Here is a 22380-nt window from a genome sequence, read left to right as displayed (position 1 = left end):
GAGATTGGTCCATAGCTGGGCATGGTGGTGCACACCTTTAGTCCCAGTATTGGGGGGGGGGGCAGAGGCAGGCAGATCTCTGTGAGTTTGAGGCCAGCCTGTTCTATAGAGTGAATTAGAGGACAGCCAGTGCTATGCAGAAAGAAACTGTGTCTTGAAAAAAAATATATTGGGTCCATTAACATTTTATCATGGGAGGGGAAGGGGCCCATAGGGCCACACCCTCCCTGAGACACTTTATTGGCAATTAACAGTTGTTAAGGAAGAGAGTGCTATTTTCTTCAGTGGTATAGCCACTGATCAGTAGTCAACCTCCAATACTAGGTCAAGAAAACTAACTCAAGTGGGTCCCACACAGAAGACATGACAGTAGGAGGGGACTTGTTGGGAAGGACTCCGACGGGAGGGGTGAGAGAGAGGAGAGTGGGGGCGGGGCTCCAACGGGAGGGGTGAGAGAGGAGGGGGGCGGGGCTCCGACGGGAGGGGTGAGAGAGAGGAGAGTGGGGGCGGGGCTCCAACGGGAGGGTGAGAGAGGAGGGGGGCGGGCTCCGACGGGAGGGGTGAGAGAGAGGAGAGTGGGGGCGGGGCTCCAACGGGAGGGGTGAGAGGAGGGGGCGGGGCTCCAACGGGAGGGGTGAGAGAGGAGAGTGGGGGCGGGGCTCCAACGGGAGGGGGAGAGAGGAGAGTGGGGGCGGGGCTCCAACGGAGGGGTGAGAGAGGAGAGTGGGGCGGGGCTCCAACGGGAGGGTGAGAGAGGAGAGTGGGGGCGGGGCTCCAACGGGAGGGGGAGAGAGGAGAGTGGGGGCGGGGCTCCAACGGGAGGGGGAGAGAGGAGAGTGGGGGAGGGGCTCCAACGGGAGGGGAGAGAGGAGAGTGGGGAGGGGCTCCAACGGGAGGGGGGAGGGGGAGGGGCTCCAACGGGAGGGGTGTGAGAGAGAGGAGGGGAGGGGCTCCAACGGGAGGGGGAGGGGGAGGGGCTCCAATGGGAGGGGTGTGAGAGAGGAGGGTGGGGAGGGGCTCCAACGGGAGGGGTGTGAGAGAGGAGAGTGGGGGAGGGGATCCAACGGGAGGGGTGAGAGAGAGGAGAGTGGGGAGGGGCTCCAACGGGAGGGGTGAGAGGAGGGGGCGGGGCTCCAACGGGAGGGGTGAGAGAGGAGAGTGGGGGCGGGGCTCCAACGGGAGGGGGGAGAGGAGGGGGGCGGGGCTCCAACGGGAGGGGGAGAGAGTGGAGAGCAGGAGGAGGACATCTAAAGTCACTGTAGAAACATGAAACTATCAGAAGGACTTTGCTGTTCTGAGACTGGGTCTCTCTACATAGCCCTGGCTACCCTGGAACTTTCTCTGTAGACGAAGCTGGCCTTAAATCCACAGCGATCCACCTGCCTCTGCCTCCCGAGTGCTGGGGTTAAAGGCGTGCAATAACATGCCCTGCCCTAATACAGAACTTTTAATGAACAATTTGATGAATTTGTATATATGTATTATACTCTGCCGGCCACCACTCAAATCAACATTTCTATCATTTTGAACTGGGGTTGCCAAATTACAATGCAGGAGCCAAATCTGGTGGTTATTTGTTTCTGCTTTTAACACCTCTATGCTGAATTTCATGCTAGCCCTGTTTTTCTCTTCCGCTAAATGGTGCAATATATAGATTGTATATATGATTTGCATAGGGAACTTGTAAGTTCCAAGATAGGGCTGGTCTCTCACAGCCATATTTTCTGTTCTTTCTGCATCTTCTTTCCAACCTCTGTCTTCTCAGGTCTTAGCTCTCCCCACCCTATTCCCACAAATAGAAAATGATTGAGGGTCAGGTAAGTATGACATTAAGTAGCCCAGTTTTCTTTTCTTGGAGAAAACTGTTCTAGAAAAAAAATGTGTGTACCATCATAGGTATTTTGCCATTATCTGGGTTCTGGGAAAAGCAGATTTGGGGACACAGATTTTACATAGGTTTATTCAAGAGGCTCTTGAACATTTGTAAGGCAGTAGAGGTAGCAGGATTGGGCAGAGGGCTTAAATAATGTTATAAAATATTCTGATGCTAGCAGGGCCCCCAGTGTTTTCTTACTCCAGGATGAGGGGGCTTCTATCTTCTGAAAGCAACCAGTCTTTCATTGCAGGCTGCCCCAAGGAAGAGAGATAACATTCAGTGTGGCACCTCAGTTGGCTAAGGATAATCCTCAGAGGGGTGGGGCTCAGGCCAATAGCAGCCAATCCTGTAGGAGGATTTGAGTAGAACCTGATTGCCTCCTTTCTATATGAGGATCACTGAGCTTGAGCTTAGCAAGAGTCACTGCCCAAGAAAGCCTGAGAGCCTCTGTTCTGTTCCTGGATTCCCTTAGAGCGGGTCTTCTATTTTGATACTATAATGGCACAATTAAATCAAGTAGTCTATAAAACAAAAGACACTTGCACCACTTGCACGTGTTGGTTAGTTCCTCCTTTATAAACAGCATAGTGAATGCTGGCTACCTCACAAGTGCTTGGGTGAAATCAGCAGGTACACATGAAGTGCTTATATGATGGCAAGGGAAAAGGATACCTGCTAATCATTACCTTTAATGCAACGCTTTGCCCCTCTCCTGGAACTCACTCTGTAGACCAGACTGGCCTCAAACTCACAGAGATCCGCCTGCCTCTGCCTCAAGAGTGCTGGGATTAAAGGCGTGTGCCACCACCACCCAGACCAAAAATGCCCTTTAAAAGTGAGACTATAGTACTGTATCAAACGCCTGTAATACTAGCACTATGGAGGCTGAGGCTAAGGCTAAGGCAAGATGTCATGAGTTCGAGGTCAACCTGGGCTATACAGGCAGATGCTGTCTCAAAACACAAGGGCTGGTAATGCTGCCTGGGTCCCCACACAGGGCTCGAAGGAAAATCCACAGCATTGGCAAAGCTACAACTTTTCTGTCTGAGGGGTTAGAGAAAATGAAGACACTCACACATTCTCTTGATGGGTCCCTTCTTTATTCTCCTTTGTTCTCTCTTTCTCATTGCTTATATATCCCAACACAATCTTTCAGGCAATATAGGAGTCATAAAGGTTACATTCCATAGGTAAAGACATGAATAAAAACAGAGTCACTCCAACAACTCTCATGCAATATATCTAAGTAGCCTTTCATGAGCATATTTTCTCAGCCAACCCTTTGATTGACTGACTTCAATTATATTTATAAGAAAGGAATCAATTACTTTATTATCTATCTTGAGAGGTAATCTTATAAGGAATTTTAAAGGAATCATAAACCTAAACTGTTGAAGAGCCCCAGAGAATGAAAAAATTGTGTATTTGTAACCTATACTTTTGAGTGTAATGGCTACTTTGCCATTATTTCCTGGATACTCCCAGGCAGTGGAAAGGCAATTCAAACTAACTCATGACTATGTAAACATTTTTAATCAACACTCTGCAAACAGAAATCATAAATTCCAAATTTTCTGTAGATCTCAGAGTTGCCTGGTGAGTGCCGGGTTTCAGAAAAGAGAAGCTAAGGGTGTCATAGATTCTCTAGTTCAGGCTCAGGTCAATATTCCTGAGTTAACCATAAATCTTTTAGTATCAGCTCAGTTGGCACTTTCCATGGTATTATGGCACCATAATGCTGAAATCTTAAAATGTCCTTTCTGTCCTGTGTGCAACTCCTGACTCTCAAAGAAAACCTGTAGCCCTATTTTGGGGCTACAGAGTCAAATTATTTTCTGGTCAGAATTTATTTTCACAAATTGAGGTCAGGAATGGGTGCAAGGAATTAATCATTTGCCAGTTAGCAATAATTGGACTATTTTGTGTTTAAGAACTAGCCAGACAGCTCAGCTACATCCTTGTGAACTACAGATTGGGTTTTGGGGAATGTTTATCATTTATCATAAAAACCATTAGCAAGGCATCTGATCTAATCTAAAGCTATTTTGAAGGTCTGTATCAGCTAGTGGTTCTCAGGAATAAAATTAAAGGAATTTGAGCTAGCCTGGTTAATCATTAACTTGAGCTGTGATCTGAAACAGCTCCTTCCGGGGAACTCATAGGCCCTGACTGTATAGTATTTCTTTGTATTCATTTTTATTCATCAAAATTCTGCATAGACTATCATTATTACCAATTTATTAGACAGTACAGCTTAAAGAGGAATCATCTTCCTGACAATCCACAGATATAAATGCCCAGTAGATCAGAATGTTTTCATGAGATAAACACACTATAATAAAGGCAGTGGAGGACTCCCCATATTTTGGAGTCTATAGCCTCGTGACCTTGCAATGAAGTTATACCCATTAGAGAGTTTTCCTTCTGGTGGGCTGACACCCTGAACCCCAATTGCCATCTGCTGTTCCTCTGACATGGCTACCAGCTTCCAGCAGGCTGGGATGTAGCTCAGTGATAGAATGCTTGTTCGGCATGAACATGCCCTGGGTCTAATCCCCAGCACCACAAGAAAATAAGCAGAGTTTGATAACTATAAAAACAGAGGTGACTATAAATGTGAGAAATATTTAACAACTGTAATGGGAGATGGAAAATACCATATTTTAAAAATCTACCACAGGACTGGAGAGATGGCTCAGTGGTTCAGAGCGCATGTAACTCTTCTGGAGGACCTGAGTTCCATTCCCAGCACCCACACTGGTTAATTCTTGATTGCCTGTAACTCCAGCTCCAGAGGTGGCGTCCTCTTCTGGCCTTTCTGGATACCTGCATTCACACACACACACACACACACACACACACACACACACACACACAATTTTTTAAAAAAGAAACTAGTAGCGGGGCAGTAGTGGCCCATACCTTTAATCCCAGCACTCAGGAGGCAGAGGCAAGTGGATCTCTGTGAGTTCGAGGCCAGCCTGGTCTACAGAGCGAGTTCCAGGACAGCCAAGTACACAGAGAAACCCTGTCTTGAAAAAAACAAACAAAAAAAGAACCAAAAAAGCTAGCACACAGTCACAGGAACTGCTAATACTGCAGTGCTTTGTGATTATGTCAATAATAAAAGGATTTTGTAATTACAATTAGAGCTAGTGAAAATATACATAATTTTGTTCTAGTCCAATTGTACAACCTGTTTGATTTCTGTCTGCTTAACATAGGAATTCTTGTTTATTTATTCTTATTTTTTTGAAACAGGGTATTACAACATATCTCTGGCTGGCCTGGAACACTATATATAGACCAGTCTGGCCTTGAACTTACAAAGATCCAGTACCTCTGCTTCCCAAATGTTAGGATTAAAGGCATGAGCAACCACGCCCAGCCAGAACTTCTCTTTGAATCCTAGTTAGCTTTGTTGTTTCTTTGTATGTACTTTTGCATTTATAACTGGCCCAGTGAGACACAGTTTCAAGTAAGGCTGAATCAGTGCTTGTCATGTTATAACACAATAGAATCACCTGGATATCTTCCTAAAATACAGGTTCTGATTCAGCAGATTTCAGATGAGTTTTGCCATTCAGTCTAACTCAAAAGCTTCCAAATAAGGCCAAAGTTGTTCTTTGAAGGCATTCACATTGCATAACAAGGTGCTGTATGTAGATGAAATTCTAAACGGTCTTATTAAATAAGAAATACAGAGTTAAAAGCCCAAGAGATCTGAGCAGTAGCCAAGAGCTAAGACCACCTTATCTTATCACTTGCTGCCGTCCTTCCCAAGAGACCTTCTTCCTGTGTCCTGTCTTTTAATTGCCTTTATGTTCTGCCTTCTCATTGGCTCTAAACCCAACCACATGACTTCCTCGTCACTGCCTGTCTATACAGACCTCCAGGTCTCTATGGTTGGTACTGGGATTAAAGATTCAGGTCACCATGCTTGGCTGTGTCCTTGACCACACAGAGACTCTGCCTGCCATGTGATTGGATTAAGGGCGTGGGCTACCACCACCTGACTTCTGTTCCTGGCTCGTAAATGACCTCTGATTTCCAGGCAAACTTTATTTATTAACATACAAATAAAATCACATTTCAGCACAAATAAAATATCACCACAGCTGTATTTTATTTAAACCTCTTTGTTAGAGTAACAAGGATCAGCAAACCATAACCTTATAAATTGGCCAATAATTTTTGTTGTTGTTTGTTTGTTTGTTTTGTCTTTGTTTGAGACATGGTCTCTCTATGTAGCCCAGGCTGACATTCAACTTACTGAGTAGCCCAGGATGGTCACCAACTCACAAAGATCCACATGCCTTTTCCTTCTAAGTGCTGGGGCTAAAGGCATGAACCACCACAACCAGCCTATAACCAAATTCTTATAATTCCATATTGTCTAGGTTTTCCTTCTACAATGGGAAACTTGCAATGGTTACTTGCAACAGTAACCACATGGCCCATAAACCATAAAACATTTAGTCATCCACTCTCTTAAGAATAAGTTTGCCAGCTCCCACTCTTTAATATCATCTGATCTTCTTTCAAATTATGTCCCCCGAACCCTGTGATCTAATTCATTCCATTTGTGACAATGTTGAGTCTTCTCTACTCATAGAACACTGTCTTCTAAATTATGCTTTTTAACTATGGTGCATCGTCTTTATTCTTTAAATCTTGGAAGTCATTTCTTAAATAGTTTCATTTCAGATTATAAGTATAAAGACTCATAATAGATTACTGTAGTTTCTTCAGAAAACAGATGGCAGGTTAATGTCCAGAGTAAAGGACAGCAAAACATGCTTTTCAGAGATGGTGAACTCATCAGCAAGAAAACATCATCCAGGGGGAATAAATCCATGAATGTAATAAGTTTAGGACAGTACCACTTCTGAGTAATGATCCCTTTCCTTCAATTAAAAACCCCAATAATGCAGATCCTTGTGAAAAGAGTTTAAGCCATCACTTAAACTTGATGGGTTTTAAGAGAAACTATACAAAAAAGAAAGATGAATGTTACGAACTTAGGAAGTGGTTACAGCATACCAACCATGATAGATGATCTAAAGAAGAAAACTTTGGGGGTTGCAGTGAATGTGGGAAAGCTTTTGACCATAACCCAACACTTGTATATAAAACAGTGGTGGCCAATTGTCTTGTATATAAACCTAAGAGGGTTCCATCTGCTGGGCGGTGGTGGTGGTGGTGGTGGTGGTGGTGGTGGTGGTGGTGGTGCACACACACGCCTTTAATCCCAGCACTCTGGAGGCAGAGCCAGGCAGATCTCTGTGAGTTCGAGGCCAGCCTGGACTACCGAGTGAGTTCCAGGAGAGGTGCAAAGCTACACAGAGAAACCATGTCTCAAAAAAAAAAAAAAAAAAAAAAGGTTCCATCTACAGAAAAAACCCATATTTGTAGTGAGTATGGGAAAACCTTCTGCTACAAGTCTGAATTCATTAGACATCAGAGAAGTCACAAGTGGGGAGGAAACTTATGGATCCTCTGACTGTTAACCAGAGAATTCACACTGGGGTAAGACCTTTCAAAAGCTTTTTTTGTGTGTAGGAAAGCCTTCACTAAGAAATCACACTGCACAGAACATCAGAGAACACATAAAAGGGAGAGACCCTTTTTGTGCAGTGAATGTGGAAAATCATTTGGTGAAAAGTCATACCTCAATGTATATCAGAAGATACACACAAGAGAAAGACGTTATCACTGCAGAGAATGTGGAAAACGCTTCAGGCAGAAGTCATGTCTCAATAAACACTGTGCTGGCTATTCATATAGGAGAAACATCCCATGGGTATAATTAGTGTGGCAAAGTCTTCTATGGAAGCCAAACCTCAGCAGACATTAGAAAATTCATGCCAGGAAGAATGCTTACAGCAATGAGAACCTAGTAACTGTGCAGAAGCCTTGATCAAGATTCCCAATCTTATCAATTTTACTGAATTTAGATACAGCATTTTTTTTGGGGGGGTGTTTCGAGACAGGGTTTCTCTGTGTAGCTTTGTGCCTTCCCTGGAGCTCACTTGGTAGCCCAGGCTGGCCTCGAACTCACAGAGATCCGCCTGGCTCTGCCTCCCGAGTGCTGGGATTAAAGGCGTGCGCCACCAACGCCCGGCCTAGATACAGCATTTTAGTAGCAGGGAATTCCTACTCTCATCATTGTGATGCAAATTTTAGTAGAAAAGATTAAATAATATACTTTATAAAATATAAGCATGGTTCTTCTGACACAAAAACCTTTATTAAGAATGGAAACACATGAACTATGAACCAAAGGCTGAGGGGCCCCCAGCTGGATCAGGCCCTCTGAATAGGTGAGACAGTTGATTGGCTTGATCTGTTTGGGAGGCAACTAGGCAGTGGGACCAAGTCCTGTGCTCATTGCATGAGTTGGCTGTTTGAAACCTGGAGCTTATGCAGGGACACTTGGCTCAGTCTGGGAGGAAGGGACTGGACCTGCCTAGACTGAGTCTACCAGGTTGATCGCAGTCCTCGGGGGAGGACTTGTCCTGAAGGAGGTGGGAATGGGGGGTGGGCTGGGGGTAAGGGGAGGGAGTGGGAGGGAGGAGAACAGGGGAACCCGTGGCTGATATGTAGAACTGAATGGTATTGTAAAATAAAAAATAAAATAAAAAAAGAGAGAGAGAAAAAAAAAACTTTATTAAGTATGATGACAACAGAATACAAATTATATGTGGACTTAGAAGTATATTGTAATACATTCCTCAGTAAGCTGTATTTCTTTTGAAATTGTAAATATAAATTGAACATAAATAGAAAATACTAAACCCATATATCACATAGGATGCCTTCCATCAAAGTTGCTACTCTAAACATCAATGATGTCTTTTGATACATAAACTGTGTAGAAAATAATGCTATAACCAACTGTTTTTAAGAACCTTACCATACTACATCAGCTAGTCTGTGATAAGAGTGAATGTCTATATTAGTTCTTATTGATCCTGTGACTAAATAATAAAGAAATGTCCTTAATATCTCTTGATAGGTCAGGCAAAAACTACTAAAAACCTAGGTATTTATGTTGGAAATGCAAAGCTAAGGAACAGTTTTAATGGCCTGGTATTGAATAAACAAAATAATATAAACTTGATTACTCAGCAAATTTGACAAACTGGAGTTTTTCTGCTTGATTGTACACTGTATTCTCTTGGTCTTCCTGAAAGTGTCTTGCATTAGAATGGAAGAGTCATTCTTTATATAATGCAGAAATATAACATGCAGGAATCAGTAAGTAGGGTTTCTTTCATTCATTTTTATTTTTATTTTCTTTCTTTTTTTTCCTCTTATATTTTTTTTATTAAGAGATTTTCTATTCATTTTACATACCAACCACAGATTCCCCTGTCCTCCCTCCTCCCATCCCCAAGCCTTCCCCCCAACCCACCCTCCATTCCCACCTCCTCCAAGGCAAGGTCTCCCATGGGGAGTCAGCAGAGCCTGGTACATTCAGTTGAGGCCGGTCCAAGCCCCTCCTCCCTGCACCAAGGCTGCATGCACAAAGTGTCTCACCATAGGCACTAGGCTCCAAAAAGCCAGCTCATGCACTAGGGACAGGTCCCGATCCCACTGCCTGGGGCCCCCTAAACAGTTCAAGCTAAACAACTGTCTCATTTATCCAGTGGGACTAGTACAGTACCATGGGGGCTCCTCAGCTATTGGTCCACAGTTCATGTGTCTACTAGTTTGGCTAGTTGTCTCTGTACTTTTTCCAATCATGGTCTCAGTATCTCTTGCTCACAGCATCCCTCCTCTCTCTCATCAATTGGACTCCTGGAGCTTCTGCCTGGGACCTGGCCGTGCATGTCTACATCTCTTTCCATCAGTCACTGGATGAGGGTTCTATGATGACAGTTAGGGTATTCAGCCATCCGATCACCAGAGTAGGCCAGCTCAGGCACTCTCTCGACTATTGCCAGCAGTCTATGGTGGAGTCATCCTTGTGGATTCCTGGGAACCTCCCTAGCACTCTGCTTCTCCCTATTCCCAAGGTTTTACTATATGTCCATTACTGGCTTAGAACTTACTATGCAGAACAGGCTGGCCTCAAACTCAGAAATATGCCTGCCTCTGCTTTCCTCCCCAACCCCCCAGTACTGAGATTAAAGGTATGTTCCACCATACCTGGCTTTTATTTCTCTTATTTTTCCTTTCTTGTGAATTATAATATGTGCCTCACAGTATCTGCAGATTTATTGTTTTCAAGTTTAGAGAGAAATAAAACAAGAGACATGTAGATTCAGCTGACTTTATTTAAACTATAAAAAAAATCCCTTACCCTTAGAAGTTCTACGAATGCATAGATACCTGCCAATGACTGAATCCTATATTCTGACTGAATGACTTTATAAAATTAATGTAAGCAGATATCTTCATATCCGTGCTTAGCAGACCTAACAAAATTCTACATGTCTTTTTCAATTTCCCTATCCTTTTTTAAAATCTGCAAGTATATACAATCCAGCTAACTCAAATGCATATTTAGTGTTTGTCAAAGCTGTTTCACAGCAGCAAAAACTGGATTAGGAAATCAAGTTCCAAATGGCATAGAGAAAGATAAATAGGGTGAGAACAGCAGTCTAAACATACGGCATCAACAGCAACTATATCTTGCACTGTGCTGGAAGAAAGGATACATCAAGAAAATTCCTACTGATCATGCTGGTCATGTGAGTACCACCTGCATCTGATTGACATGGGTTGCATTCTGTTCCCAGTATTAAGGGTGGTACTTAACTCAGAACTCCATATTGTAAATATACAGCAGTAAAAATGATTTTTACTTTGTGTGTATGATATGGTTATTTAGGGGTGTGCATGCACAGAAGCCAGAGGTCAGCCTCAGGTACCATTTCTCAGGCTTACTATCTACCTTAATCTTGAGACAGTGTCTCTCATTAGCCTTGGAGCTCAATGGTTAGGCTGGGATTACAAGCATGTATGACCATGCCCACCATTTCTTTGTGGATTATGAAGGTCCTCATGCTTTCCCAGCAATCACCTCACCAACACAACTATTGCCCAGCCCTGATTTTTACTTTTTAAAATCAAAACATGAACTGCTACATATAGGCAAGCTGATCAAAAATATTTAAATTGTGCAGTATATGAAATAAAAACTAGCACAGGGAAATGAGACACTCACACACACACACACACACACACACACTTCTTAGGATGGGAATAGTCAGTGTTATATAACTAGAAATGTGGCATATGCTTTAAATTGTAGACAGAATAGTTGTTTTGGAAACAAAGGAAGGTATTTGTCCCAGAAGAAAGCTTATGGACATGTCATCCCTTGCTTACCTGAATAGAGACCTCTGCTCAGCTCTATGTCAACCATCCAGAGTTCTTTCCTTTGTTCCAATAAGGAGATCACAGCTGGTATAGAATTGGAAAATCCAGCTCACATGAGACATGAGACATGATTATTCTGTGGGTGTCCCAGAAATCAGACCCAGACCCTTGGTAATCAAGGAAAAGATGCCATTACAGAGAAAAAGATGGAGAAGATGAAGCTGCCTATTCCATTCCATTCAGCTCAAACCATTCCTTGAGGGAGCAGAAATTCAGCTGGTTACTTTAATAATCTTCAATGGAGAAGGGAGAGATTCCCAAGGACAGAGTCTGAATTTCAGAGGGTAGATGTCCTTACCCACTGAAACCAGGTGACTGAAATTCTCCAAAATCACTTCTTTCCGTAAATTCATCTGAGCAGAGTCCAGGTGTTCCCATTCCTCCTGAGAGAAGTGTATGGACACAGCCTGAAGAGTCGTGATCCCGGAAACGACACACATGTATTCTCGGTGGAAAAGAGAGAAAATGAGGAGAGGCTCTGCAGGAAAGGGCTGAGCAAATGAAGGACTGGAATATCCTTTACTAGAGGACAAAGGGATGTGTCTACACATGGGCAGAGGTCCTTAACCAGTGGGTCTGTATTAACTCAGGATAGAACTGAATTGTAGGATATCTAGACCGTTTCTAAGAATTGGCTATTGTTTTAAAAGAGGACACATATTCACATTCACAGGAGAAATGAAGTTACTTCTCCTTCAGCTTAGATGGAGCAAGGGAATCCACATACACCACAGAGTATGAAGTAGAATGGTAAGATGCTCTGAAAGAATTTTCCCTATATTCTCTAGAGTTTAGAGGGCACAAGACTGGCACCTATTCTCTTACTTAGACCCATCATGGGATAAAGGGACCTCAACAAAAGAGTGCATGACAAAATGCCAAGCTACATGCCAGGAACTGTGACTACTGCTTCAAGTAAAGAGACATACTATTCAGTGCATTAATGTGCATTAAGAGGTTTCCAATTAGGGCATCTCTGAGAAACTCAGAAAAGCACCCCACAGAGAGAGGAGGAATTGCTTAATAGCTTTCAAAGACAGGCCAACAGATTTCTCAAGAAAGTCTTCTGGATATTTCTTCTTCACAATCACAGTTCTAATCGAACAGTCTCTGTAGCGACTGCCTATTGGGTAGGAGGAAGAGAAGTTTAGAGTGAAGAAATCACATCGAACATCCTCCTCCCACACTGCACACTTCAGCTTCTAAAGTATGAAGCAAGCTTAAAGAGATCTTGACACCAGAGTGTATTGAACTAGAAGTTGTAATTAGTAAAAATAAAACTGATTATATGAATGGAAACCATCAAACGATACCAAACAGTGAACAAAACAATCATAAGGACTACACAAATTTTATTTTGTTGTTGTTTTCAGAGACAGGGTCTCACTGTGTACCACTGGCTTTCTTGGATCTTGATCTGTAGACCAGGCTGGCCTCAAACTCACAGAGATCCACCTGCTCTACCTCTCGAACACTTCGAGACTAAAGGTGTGCACCACCATATCCAGTCAACACACCATACTCAGCCAACATAAATTTTAAACTAGGACAACAGCAGCAAATATTGGACCATGGTAGGCCAGGCAAGTACTTTATCACTGAGCTCTCTCTCCCCAGTGCTTAGATCAATGAAATAGAATAACAAGCTCTGAAATAGATTCATGCATATAGAGATACTAGATGTATTTGCAGATTAACAACAGCCCAAAGGATTTTCCAATATCTGGTTTGAGGAGAGGAGAATTAATAAGGTGGGGAGACCTGACCCTTACTTTATAGCATATACAAAGGCCAGATATAAGTAGACCATCCAAATGGGAAGTTGAAATTCATAGCTTTGGGAATTAATAGACAATAGTTGTATGATCTTGAGATGCACAGGTCTTATTTTGAAAAAAAATTAAATTTTAAATTGTGTTTTAAACAAAAATATTTTGCTGTATGTATGTGCAACCTGGTGCCTGCTGGAGTCAGAAGAAGGTGTTGGATCTCCTGGGACTGGAGTTGTTACACATAGTTGTGAGCCACTATGTGGGTGCTGAGAATCAAACCCAGCCCCTCTGCAAGAACAACAAATGTTCTTAACTTCTGAGCCATCTCGTCAGCCCCTTAACAGATCTTTAATATTTAAAGCTTGACACAAATGATCTGAAGAAAAGTATAAACTCTGGCTCTTTCATGCAAAGAAATACGTGTGTTTTAAAAATGGAACTTAGCAAAACCATTTGCTAACAGGAGAATATTTATGATATTTTTAGTGAAAATATAAGCTACAAATGGTACATGAAGCATAATCTGATACTGGCACAATATGAAACTCATTAAAATATTAATATCAGTTACATGTTCAATTTTAATTTTTCTTGGTAATTTCTGAATTTTGAAATTTTTAAAATAATCATTTATTTATTTAAAACAGTAAATTTCATACTTAAAAAGACATTGTTCAGCAAGAAGAAGAGGCTGTGGTGTGATTTTTTTAGATTAACGCTTCAAGAGGCAGTTTTCAAACAAGTGAACATTAGGTGTATGTTGAATATAAGGAACATTAGTAGGCACAGCTAGTCTTTTCTCCAATGGAGACAATACAGAGATCTATATTCAAATGATAAACCATCACTAAGCAAGTATTTCCAGGAGGCATACAAAAAGGAAAGCCCACCATACCTTGGCTATTATTTGCAGTTCACCGTGCATTCTTTCCCTCTTCTGGGCAACTCACCTGGCAAAGGGTAAAACTGGGAGCATAAAAAATAATTGTGACACGCCAGGTTTTTCTTAGGCCAGAGATCATTACCAGTCTTATCCCCATTATCCATCATGCATAGGGAATGGCGATCAGAGGAGACCAGGCATCCTGCCCAATTTGAGTGTTAGACTCTGGAGGAAAGGTTCCGTTTACTGCTGCCTCAGGTTAGAACCAGACCTCACCTCAGAGACAGTTCCCGGGGACAGAGTTCTGAAGTCACCACCAGAGCGGTGACAGGAGTCCCATGGTAACACGCGAGGCGCCACATACATTTAGGCGCAGTCTTAAGCCACAACTCCACATTAACCAGCCTATCAGAATGTATGACAGACGACCCACGAAGTCCATTCGGCGCTCTGTGCCCGCCAGGGCTCCGGCTCGCCCGGGCCTCGCCTGAAGCCCTTCCAGTCGTCCGAGGTCGGAACCTGCAGCACCTAACAGACACCACACCGTACGAAGCCAGACTCTCTTTGCCTCACGATCTAAGGAACCCGCCAGGCAAGTGCAAACGCCCGAATTCCTGCGAGAGGCGGGTCAGGCCGCTCGGCTTTCTGGGAGATGTAGTCCACAAAGGTACAGCCACCAGGTGCCCCCAGCGCCTCCTCTGGCTGCTCCCGTTCAAGTCCAGCGCGGCCTCGCTGCCAGCATCACCATACCGGGGCGCTGAAGGGCTCGGCCACGCGGGCGGCCCCGGCCAGCTCTCGGGTCCCTCACACAGGAAACGCAGCCGGAGGGCTGACCGGAAGTGGGGTCGGGCCGCGCGGCCTTCTGGGAGCATCTGTGCTCCGGGACATAACGGACGCGCGCTGCTGCTTGGGTCTATGGACCTGTCTGTGGGTCGCCTGCATGCGGTGTCTCTGAAATCGCGTTTCGGGGGTTTGCGGCCGGTGGCGCTGCCGGGACCCCGGCGCAGGAAGCGAGGGGGGCGCCCGAGCGATCCGGTTTGCGCCGGCCGTGGGCTGCGGACTGAGCGCGGGCTCTCAGGAGGCTGGGAGTTAACAGTCGTGGTGCGGAGCGCTCTCGGCCGGAGCACCTGACTTGTGGATGTTTGGAGTTGCAACCAGAAAACTGGTGAGAGTTAATGTGTAATTCTAAAGATTTTGAGGGGGCGTCGTCGTGTGGGTGTGGGCGTTGTGTCATGGAGATGTTTGGTGGTTTGTGAGTGAGCAAGGGTGTGGTGAGTGTGAGGGTCGTGTAGCGTGTGTGATTGTACCGTGTACTGGTTCTTGGCTCTCGGGTTTGTAGCATGTGGCATAACTAGTAACTAAGAAAAAATTACTTTTTTTTTTTAAGGATTCCTCCTTCATTGGCCCTTCCGCGTTGGTCTTTCCTCGCCCCAACACTTTGTTCTCTAACTTTTCAGTTTTTCTTTTTATAACTTTCCAAGTTCATTATTATCTAATGGCTTACTTGGCTTATTTATTTATTTAAGTTTGAAGTGTTGGGGATCAGCCTAGCGCTCTAATTATGCCAGGCAAAAGCTCTGAGCTACATTCCTAGCCCTGAAATTAGTTTAATAATGGCTTAAAAAAAAAATAAAAAACATCCCTAAGCTCAGTAGCCAACATCAGCTTGGATTCATTCTCTAATTCTTGTTAGCAGATCCACTGCATTTGACTGATCCCGGCTGCACTTGGTTGAATCTCAGAGCAGTAGGATGCATTCAGATTTGCCCTCCATTTGTTTCTTCTGGGCCTCTGGTTAAAAAGAACTGGTTCCGAAGACGTTTTCTTTTTTATCATTGAGTTACTGAATCATTCAAGGGCTCTGCTTCCAAATGTGTCCGTAGTACATTAGCCAAAGAAAAGTTGGGTGGGTAAGCTTGTAATCCACTTATGGTTTGAAGATGGGGCAGTGTTACCGAAATAACTGCCACATGAAGACACATCCGTCATAATTCTGGGGGCTACCTTTCAGTGCAAGTGTTCTTGCTTGGTAATACTGCTTTCTCTCTCCTTTTAAAATTGCATTTGTCGGGAATTTTATATTCCAAACCCTTTGTCTTTTTGTCTCAAGTTTCTCATGAGAATAGTATCAGCTGAGCTTTTTAACTCATTTATCCGGTTTGACTGTTAATAGGTGAGTTTAATTCTGTTTTATTTATCATAATTACTGAAAAATGTTTTTATTATTTACATTTACCTTACCTCCTTTTATTTCCTCACTGGCTTGGTTTGTGTTCTTGTCTCTGTAGTCTTAACAAAACCTAAACTTAAATAAGACATTTATATACTTGAACACCAAGCTAGGTAGCCATCTCTTTCTGTTATTCTTGGGTAGTACATTACTTTCTCCTCCTTTAAAATTCTCAAGCCGTGAGGTAATCCTAGCACCCTGGAGGCTAGAGGAGGAATTCACATTCAAGGCTACTTGAGGCTAGTCCATGGTACAGTGAGAGAGAGACTGTCTCAGAACACTAGGGAAAGGGGAAGGGGTTATCCCAGATGTATGTTCTTGAAATTGTGGTAAATACACAATATAAAATTCATCATATTAATATTTAATCATATAATTCAGTAACATAAAGTACATTTACATGTTATATTTTCATCCTCACTCCCCACATACTGTTTTCATATTAGAAAATAAAAATTTGATATCCTTTAAACAATAATTCCGTTTCCTCATTCCTCCCAGATACAGTACCACTATTCTACTTTCTGTGTCTAAATTTGAGAATTCCAAGTATTTAATATAAGGAGACCTGTACTGTAGTTGTCCTTTTGTAACTGGTTTAATTAACATAAAGTCCTCAACATTCTTCTGGATTAGTCGTGTCAGAATTTTCTTCTAAGCCTAAATAATGTGTTGTGCATGAATAACTATTTTTAATCTCTTCATGAATCTGTGAACACATGTATCCATTACTACTTGGCTGTTGCAAATGACGCTGCTATAAACATAAAGATAAAAAGAATCTGATGCTTGCTTTTAGTCACATTGAGTATTATATACAAGGGGAGGATTGCTTGGCTTTTTTATTGGTTACTCTGTTTTTTTTAGTTTTTTTTTTTATTACCATACTTGTAATGGCTACATATCTTATTTTTTAATTACCTATCATTGACAAAATTAGAAGTAAATTCCTGTTTTCATGAGGTTTATATTGGAAAGACAATGGGTAGATACTATAATATAAATTATACCACTTTTTAGAATTTGAGAATTGTGGAATGAAAAGTAAACATGTAAATTAGGTGGATGTAGTTTAAGGCCAGCCTGGACTACATAGTAACTTACAGGCCAGCTTGGCTTGCAGAGTAAGACCTTGATTTAAAAAACAAAAGCAACCATATGGAGGATATTAGGTATGTATCTCAAGCATAACACAAAGATTCATTAAAACAATCTTTTCTGCTTTATTAGTTTTATCATACTGAACAAAGGTGCATTCACTTTTTTCTATTTTTTTCTTAGTAAAGGCTCATAGATGGTAAACTGATGTAATTTAGTAGCCATTTCATTTATTTATATCTAGTATCATGTGACAAGGTTATGATTTTTACTTCAAATGAAAAACCTTGAAATTCTAAATTACAATGCGCTTTTACCTAAATTTCTGGAGTTTCGGTGTCTCTGTTGAGTACTTCACTTTAGCCGGAGGTACCGAGTCTGGCTTTGGTCCCTGAGCCCGCCTGGTTTCCACCCAGTGTCTCTAGCCAGTGACTCCAAGATGTGAGTGGCAACAAGGAAGGGAGTGTTGGGGGCGGTCTTCGTTATCTCCTGGTATGCATTCCATTGTCTGAAAACGGAATGCTTAAACAGCAGTCATCTACTGCAGAATGTTGACTACTGGGGCTGTCTCTGAGGCTGGCTATGACAAAGCCTGTGAGAATGCATGAGGCAAATTTGATTTCTGGTCTAAACCTACAGGACCTACCTCCCCCTACACTAAGACAGATCTGTGGTGTGAGTTTGAAGCCTGAGAATGGGTGTCTGACATGGAAGGAGATCTTCTGACCTGAGACCTACACCAGAAGCTCGGGAGTCCTGGGCAGGGGTGGACTCTGCGCCTGCGGACCATCTTGACCAGTCCTTCCCAGAGCCGGCAAGATCCAAATGACATCTCAACCTTGAAATACCAGCGACAGCTGTGCAACATGGAGCGGTTGACCCAGACTGTGTGGAGAAGAGGTGAGGGCAAGAGCAGAGTGTGGTCCTTGGGAAATGTGAGAGCTTGGAAGGCTTGATGCTCCTGTCATGGAAGTTCACATGGGTATTACTGACTATACAGGATAGACATTTTATTTTGTTAATTTGACTGATTTTTAAAAGTTTATATTTATTTATTTTGTGTGTTTGTATCTGTGCATGTGCATGTATGTAGGCTCAGGCATGCCACAGAGCATGTGTGGAGGCCAGAGGACAACTTGCAGGTATTGGCTCTCTCCTAGGGATGGAACTCAGGTTGTCAGGCTTGAAGGCAGGTACCTTCACCTACAGAGCCATCTTACTGGCTCGTCCTTTCTTTTTTAAGCTTTTTTTTTTTTTTTTTGGTTTTTCGAGACAGGGTTTCTCTATGTAGCTTTGCGCCTTTCCTGGAACTCACTTGGTAGCCCAGGCTGGCCTCGAACTCACAGAGATCCGCCTGGCTCTGCCTCCCGAGTGCTGGGATTAAAGGCGTGCGCCACCACCGCCCGGCTTGGCTCGTCCTTTCTTAGAGAATATATTTTTTTAAATGGTGTTATAAACTAGAAAGAGGCGTTCCTGTTTCATTCCTACTTCTCAGCTACAACCACTTGAACATTTTTATCTGGGTATTCATTGCCATTTTTCTGAATAGCATCTATATATGGCTAATTTTTGATTTATCAGATTTTTACAGTTTGTATCATTCCGGTCAGAACTTTTCTCTTTCTTAAAGAAATGCTGTATTTCTATGTAGCCAGTTGGGTCATTGGACAATTTATTAACCTCCTGAAATTACATCAGACCGCATGTGTAAGTTTAGTTCTGCTCATACATTTGTCTGGAGTCTCTGGAGATTGATGTGGTACTTAACATTTCTCATGGTGCTGAGGATCAAGTTTCTAGAGGATCTTAGAGCATCTGGTCATAAAGCTCTGCACATTCCTTTGTCTGGAATTCTGAGCAAATCTCTTTTGCTTCTTCTCTTTCCTCAGCTTGGTGTTCCCAGGACTCTGCACTTTGCCAGGAAGAAGAGGACATGACCAGACCCTTTGTACGTCCTAAACATAATTTTTCCCTGCATTGTTTTGCAGTGCAGTTGTTGTGGGTTACTATAATCTACTGCTAAGCTGGGAAAAAATGAAACGAAAGGAAAAAAAGTTTTAAAAGAATGAGAGCCAGGGGAAAGGAAGTACGGCTATGAAGAAATAAGTGCTGTAGAATTAACTGGTTGGGTCAAAGTTGAATGTTATCTGGACAGTCAAAGCAAACAGACGTAAAATCCATTCCATAACTTGTAGTTTCTGAAGAAAAAAACTAAGGAAAGCAAAAGCTTCTTGTTGACACTGAAACCAATTCTAAAAAAAAAAAAATTCTAAAATAGTTCCATGTTTTTTTTTTTTTTTTTTTTTTTTTTTAAGCTCAATTTTTACAAGTCAGTCTTGGCCAAAGAAAAATTATGTAGAATAGTATGTGGAGCATGCATGTCTCTTTGGAACAGTCCTACTCAAATGTTTCTTGTTTGTTTTTCAGTTTCAGCTTTTGGTAGCAAGTTAAACTAAATGATATGGATATTCTGTGGCATACTTGCGGTTCTGTTGTTTGTAGCCTTCCAACTCTTTATCTTTAATGATCTTAGGAGATGCAGTATTCTTTTGTTTGTTTTTGAGATGAGGTCTCGCTAGGTAGCCTTGATTTGTCTGGAGCTTGCTTTGTAGAACAGGCTGGCCTCAAACTTAGCAGGGCTCCTCCACCTGCCTCTGCTGCTCAAGTGCTGAGATTAAAAGCACTTGCCACCATACCTTGCCAGAATTCTTTCTTTTTTTTTTTTTTTTTTTTTTTTCCGTTTTTTTGAGACAGGGCTTTTCTGTGTAGCTTTGTGCCTTTCCTGGAGCTCACTCTGTAGCCCAGGATGGCCTCAAACTCACAGAGATCCGCCTGGCTCTGCCTCCCGAGTGCTGGGGTTAAAGGTGTACGCCACCACCGCCCGGCCAGAATTCTTTCTTAAAGCAACCTTTATTTTATTTATTTGGGGGGGGGAGGCAATGTGTGTGCCGTTATGTAAGTGTGGAGGTCAGAGGACACTCGTTGGAGTCAGTTCTCTCCTTCCACCATAGGGACCCCAGGGACTGAACTCAGACCATCAGGGTTGGTATCAAGAGCCTTTACCCACTGAGCCGTCTCGCTGGCTCAGTGCCGTGTTCTTTTCTTGAGTCTTTCTGTTTCTATATTCGAAGTCATTCATCTTGTATTTTGAACATTTTTGTTCTTGGCTGCCTTCTTCAGCTCTCATCATCATGAAGCAGACACACTCTTTTTGCTGTATGATCTAGAGCAGTGGTTCTCAACCTTCCCAATGCTGCCATCCTTCAGTACAGTTCCTCATGGTGTGGTGACCCCAACCATGAGATGGTTTTTGTTGCTACTTCGTTAACTGTCATTTTGCTCCTGTTATGAATCATAATGTAAATCTCTGTGTTTTCCAATGGTTTTAGGTGACCCCTGAGAAAGGGTCATTCAACCCCCAAAATGGTCACAGATCACAGGTTGAGAACCACTGATCTAATGGTTCATAAACTTTTTTCTCCTGTTGGCATAGTCTTTCTCTAGCCCTAAACAGACTTAAAGTTCAAATTTTGACGGGTGACTGACTAAATGCATGACAATGGATGGAGAAGTCTCTTACTTTCTTTGTACCTCAGTTTCATAATCTAAACTAGGGACAGTATTGGAACTCATCCCATAAGAATGTCAGGGTGTCAAGGGTACCAGTGCTCCATAGTTGACTGGCACTGCTTACTCTCTTTAGCTATGGAGTCTCTCCTTTCTGAGCTGCTCTTTGGATGTGCTGATTCTGTTGAGTACTTCAGTATAACCTAGAAGAGAGAGGAGAAGATTGACTGACCTGGGTCACTTCTTCAGTAAAACCTCCGTAACTGTTGTGAGAGGGCAAAGCTAGGGTGTGTATATACATGTATTTACACAACAGAGACTGTGGGGGTCCAGCCCCTCAGTAGTCCCCTCCCATGGACAGAATCTACAATCAGCTGATAATTTAATCTTGACGATACCAAATGACTCTACATACACGATATTCTTTAGTCCATACATTTTATTCTTCTGAGTCAGTTTTCTCTACACAGCTTCTACTCTGCTCTCATGCCTAGCTCCTCTCTTACCTGATTTCTCTCTATATTTATCTACTGTCTCCTCTAAGTTCTATCTTAATTCTTTCATCTTAGTTCTGCCCCATCTAGGTTCTCATCCATCTAGTTCTTTCCCATCTTACTCTCCCATCTCCTTCTCTCTCATCTTGTTCTTCCCCATCAGACTCTTCCTCATCTTTCATCTCGTTCCTCTAGTACTCTCTTCTAGCCCTTCAATCCAGTTCTTACCCATCTAGTTCTTCCATTGTGTTTTTCTCTTCTCCGTCTAGTTCCTCTCTGAAAATAAAACTGCCTTTTTATCCCTTTGACCCTTATCTCTCCAAGCTATCTCTGCTCCCACCATTTCTGGCAAGTGTGCTCGGTCACTAGGCAACTTGGCTGGCCAACTTCTGTCGCAGGTAGATGGACCTGTAAGTTGGAACCCTTTAGTTCTGAGTTAATTGTTAAGGGTGAATCTAAAACTAGAGATAAGACTTTGGAAAGGAGAAAGTTAAGCTTAATTAGCACATCTGCCAGGTCTTCTCACACAGATAGTCTGGATGCTTAAGTCTGTTCTTAGGGAGTGCAGAGGTATCTCTGATAAGATACTTTCGTCCATCCTGGCCAAATGCTGCTGGTGAGATAATGACAGAAAGGCCTGAAATTACAGATCCTGGCTGCGTTACTGCACAGAAGGTTATCCAAATAGTCCTTTAGTGGAGGGGAAATTGTGCCCAGTGAATGATGGAAAAGCTACAATAGCACACAAGAAATTCATAGCAGGAAACGGCTAATAATCAAAAGCCAATATCACCAAGGCTCCTTGAGCCTCAGCTTGACCTCTGGAAGGCCCTGGATTCTTCTAGGTTTTAGCTTGTCATAATCAGCTGAAATCCTACTTCATATATTTTTGCAGCTTGCAGCATTTACACACACATATTGGTAAAACCTCCATACCTGTTATGAGAAGGCAAAGCTAGGAATTTTTTTTTAATATCTATGTATATACATGTATTTACACATATATATCAGGAACACACTAATTCTCAAAAATCAATAATTAAGAAAATAATAAATTGGATAAAGAACAT

At 42.6% G+C, this 22380-nt stretch overlaps 1 protein-coding gene and 1 long non-coding RNA gene across 5 annotated transcripts in view; one reads left to right on the top strand and one right to left on the bottom strand.

Annotated features, from left to right (window-relative positions):
* Positions 1 to 10140: 10140 nt before the first annotated feature.
* Positions 10141 to 12681, bottom strand: LOC114681695. Its single transcript, XR_005090818.1, has 2 exons — positions 11565 to 12681; positions 10141 to 11290 (listed from the first exon to the last, which is right to left on the bottom strand). It is a non-coding gene; the product is annotated as an uncharacterized LOC114681695 (long non-coding RNA).
* A 2317-nt stretch (positions 12682 to 14998) lies between these two features.
* The window catches only part of Znf568 (zinc finger protein 568), a 61163-nt gene continuing 53781 nt past the window's right edge, over positions 14999 to 22380 (top strand). For 3 of the 4 annotated variants that reach the window (XM_037202111.1, XM_028855335.2, XM_037202114.1), the window contains exons 1-3: positions 14999 to 15086; positions 17889 to 18149; positions 19139 to 19197. In XM_037202111.1, coding sequence (XP_037058006.1) covers positions 18116 to 18149; positions 19139 to 19197 — 93 coding nt within the window. In that variant the 5' untranslated portion in view covers positions 14999 to 15086; positions 17889 to 18115. Of the gene's footprint in view, positions 15087 to 16030; positions 16095 to 17888; positions 18150 to 19138; positions 19198 to 22380 lie in introns of those variants that run through there. The other variant, XM_028855334.2, reaches the window with a different exon arrangement.

The sequence above is a fragment of the Peromyscus leucopus genome, chromosome 1 (genome assembly GCF_004664715.2).
Source record: "Peromyscus leucopus breed LL Stock chromosome 1, UCI_PerLeu_2.1, whole genome shotgun sequence".
In the NCBI taxonomy this organism is placed as follows: domain Eukaryota; kingdom Metazoa; phylum Chordata; class Mammalia; order Rodentia; family Cricetidae; genus Peromyscus; species Peromyscus leucopus.
This window is presented reverse-complemented; position numbering and strand designations above follow the sequence as displayed.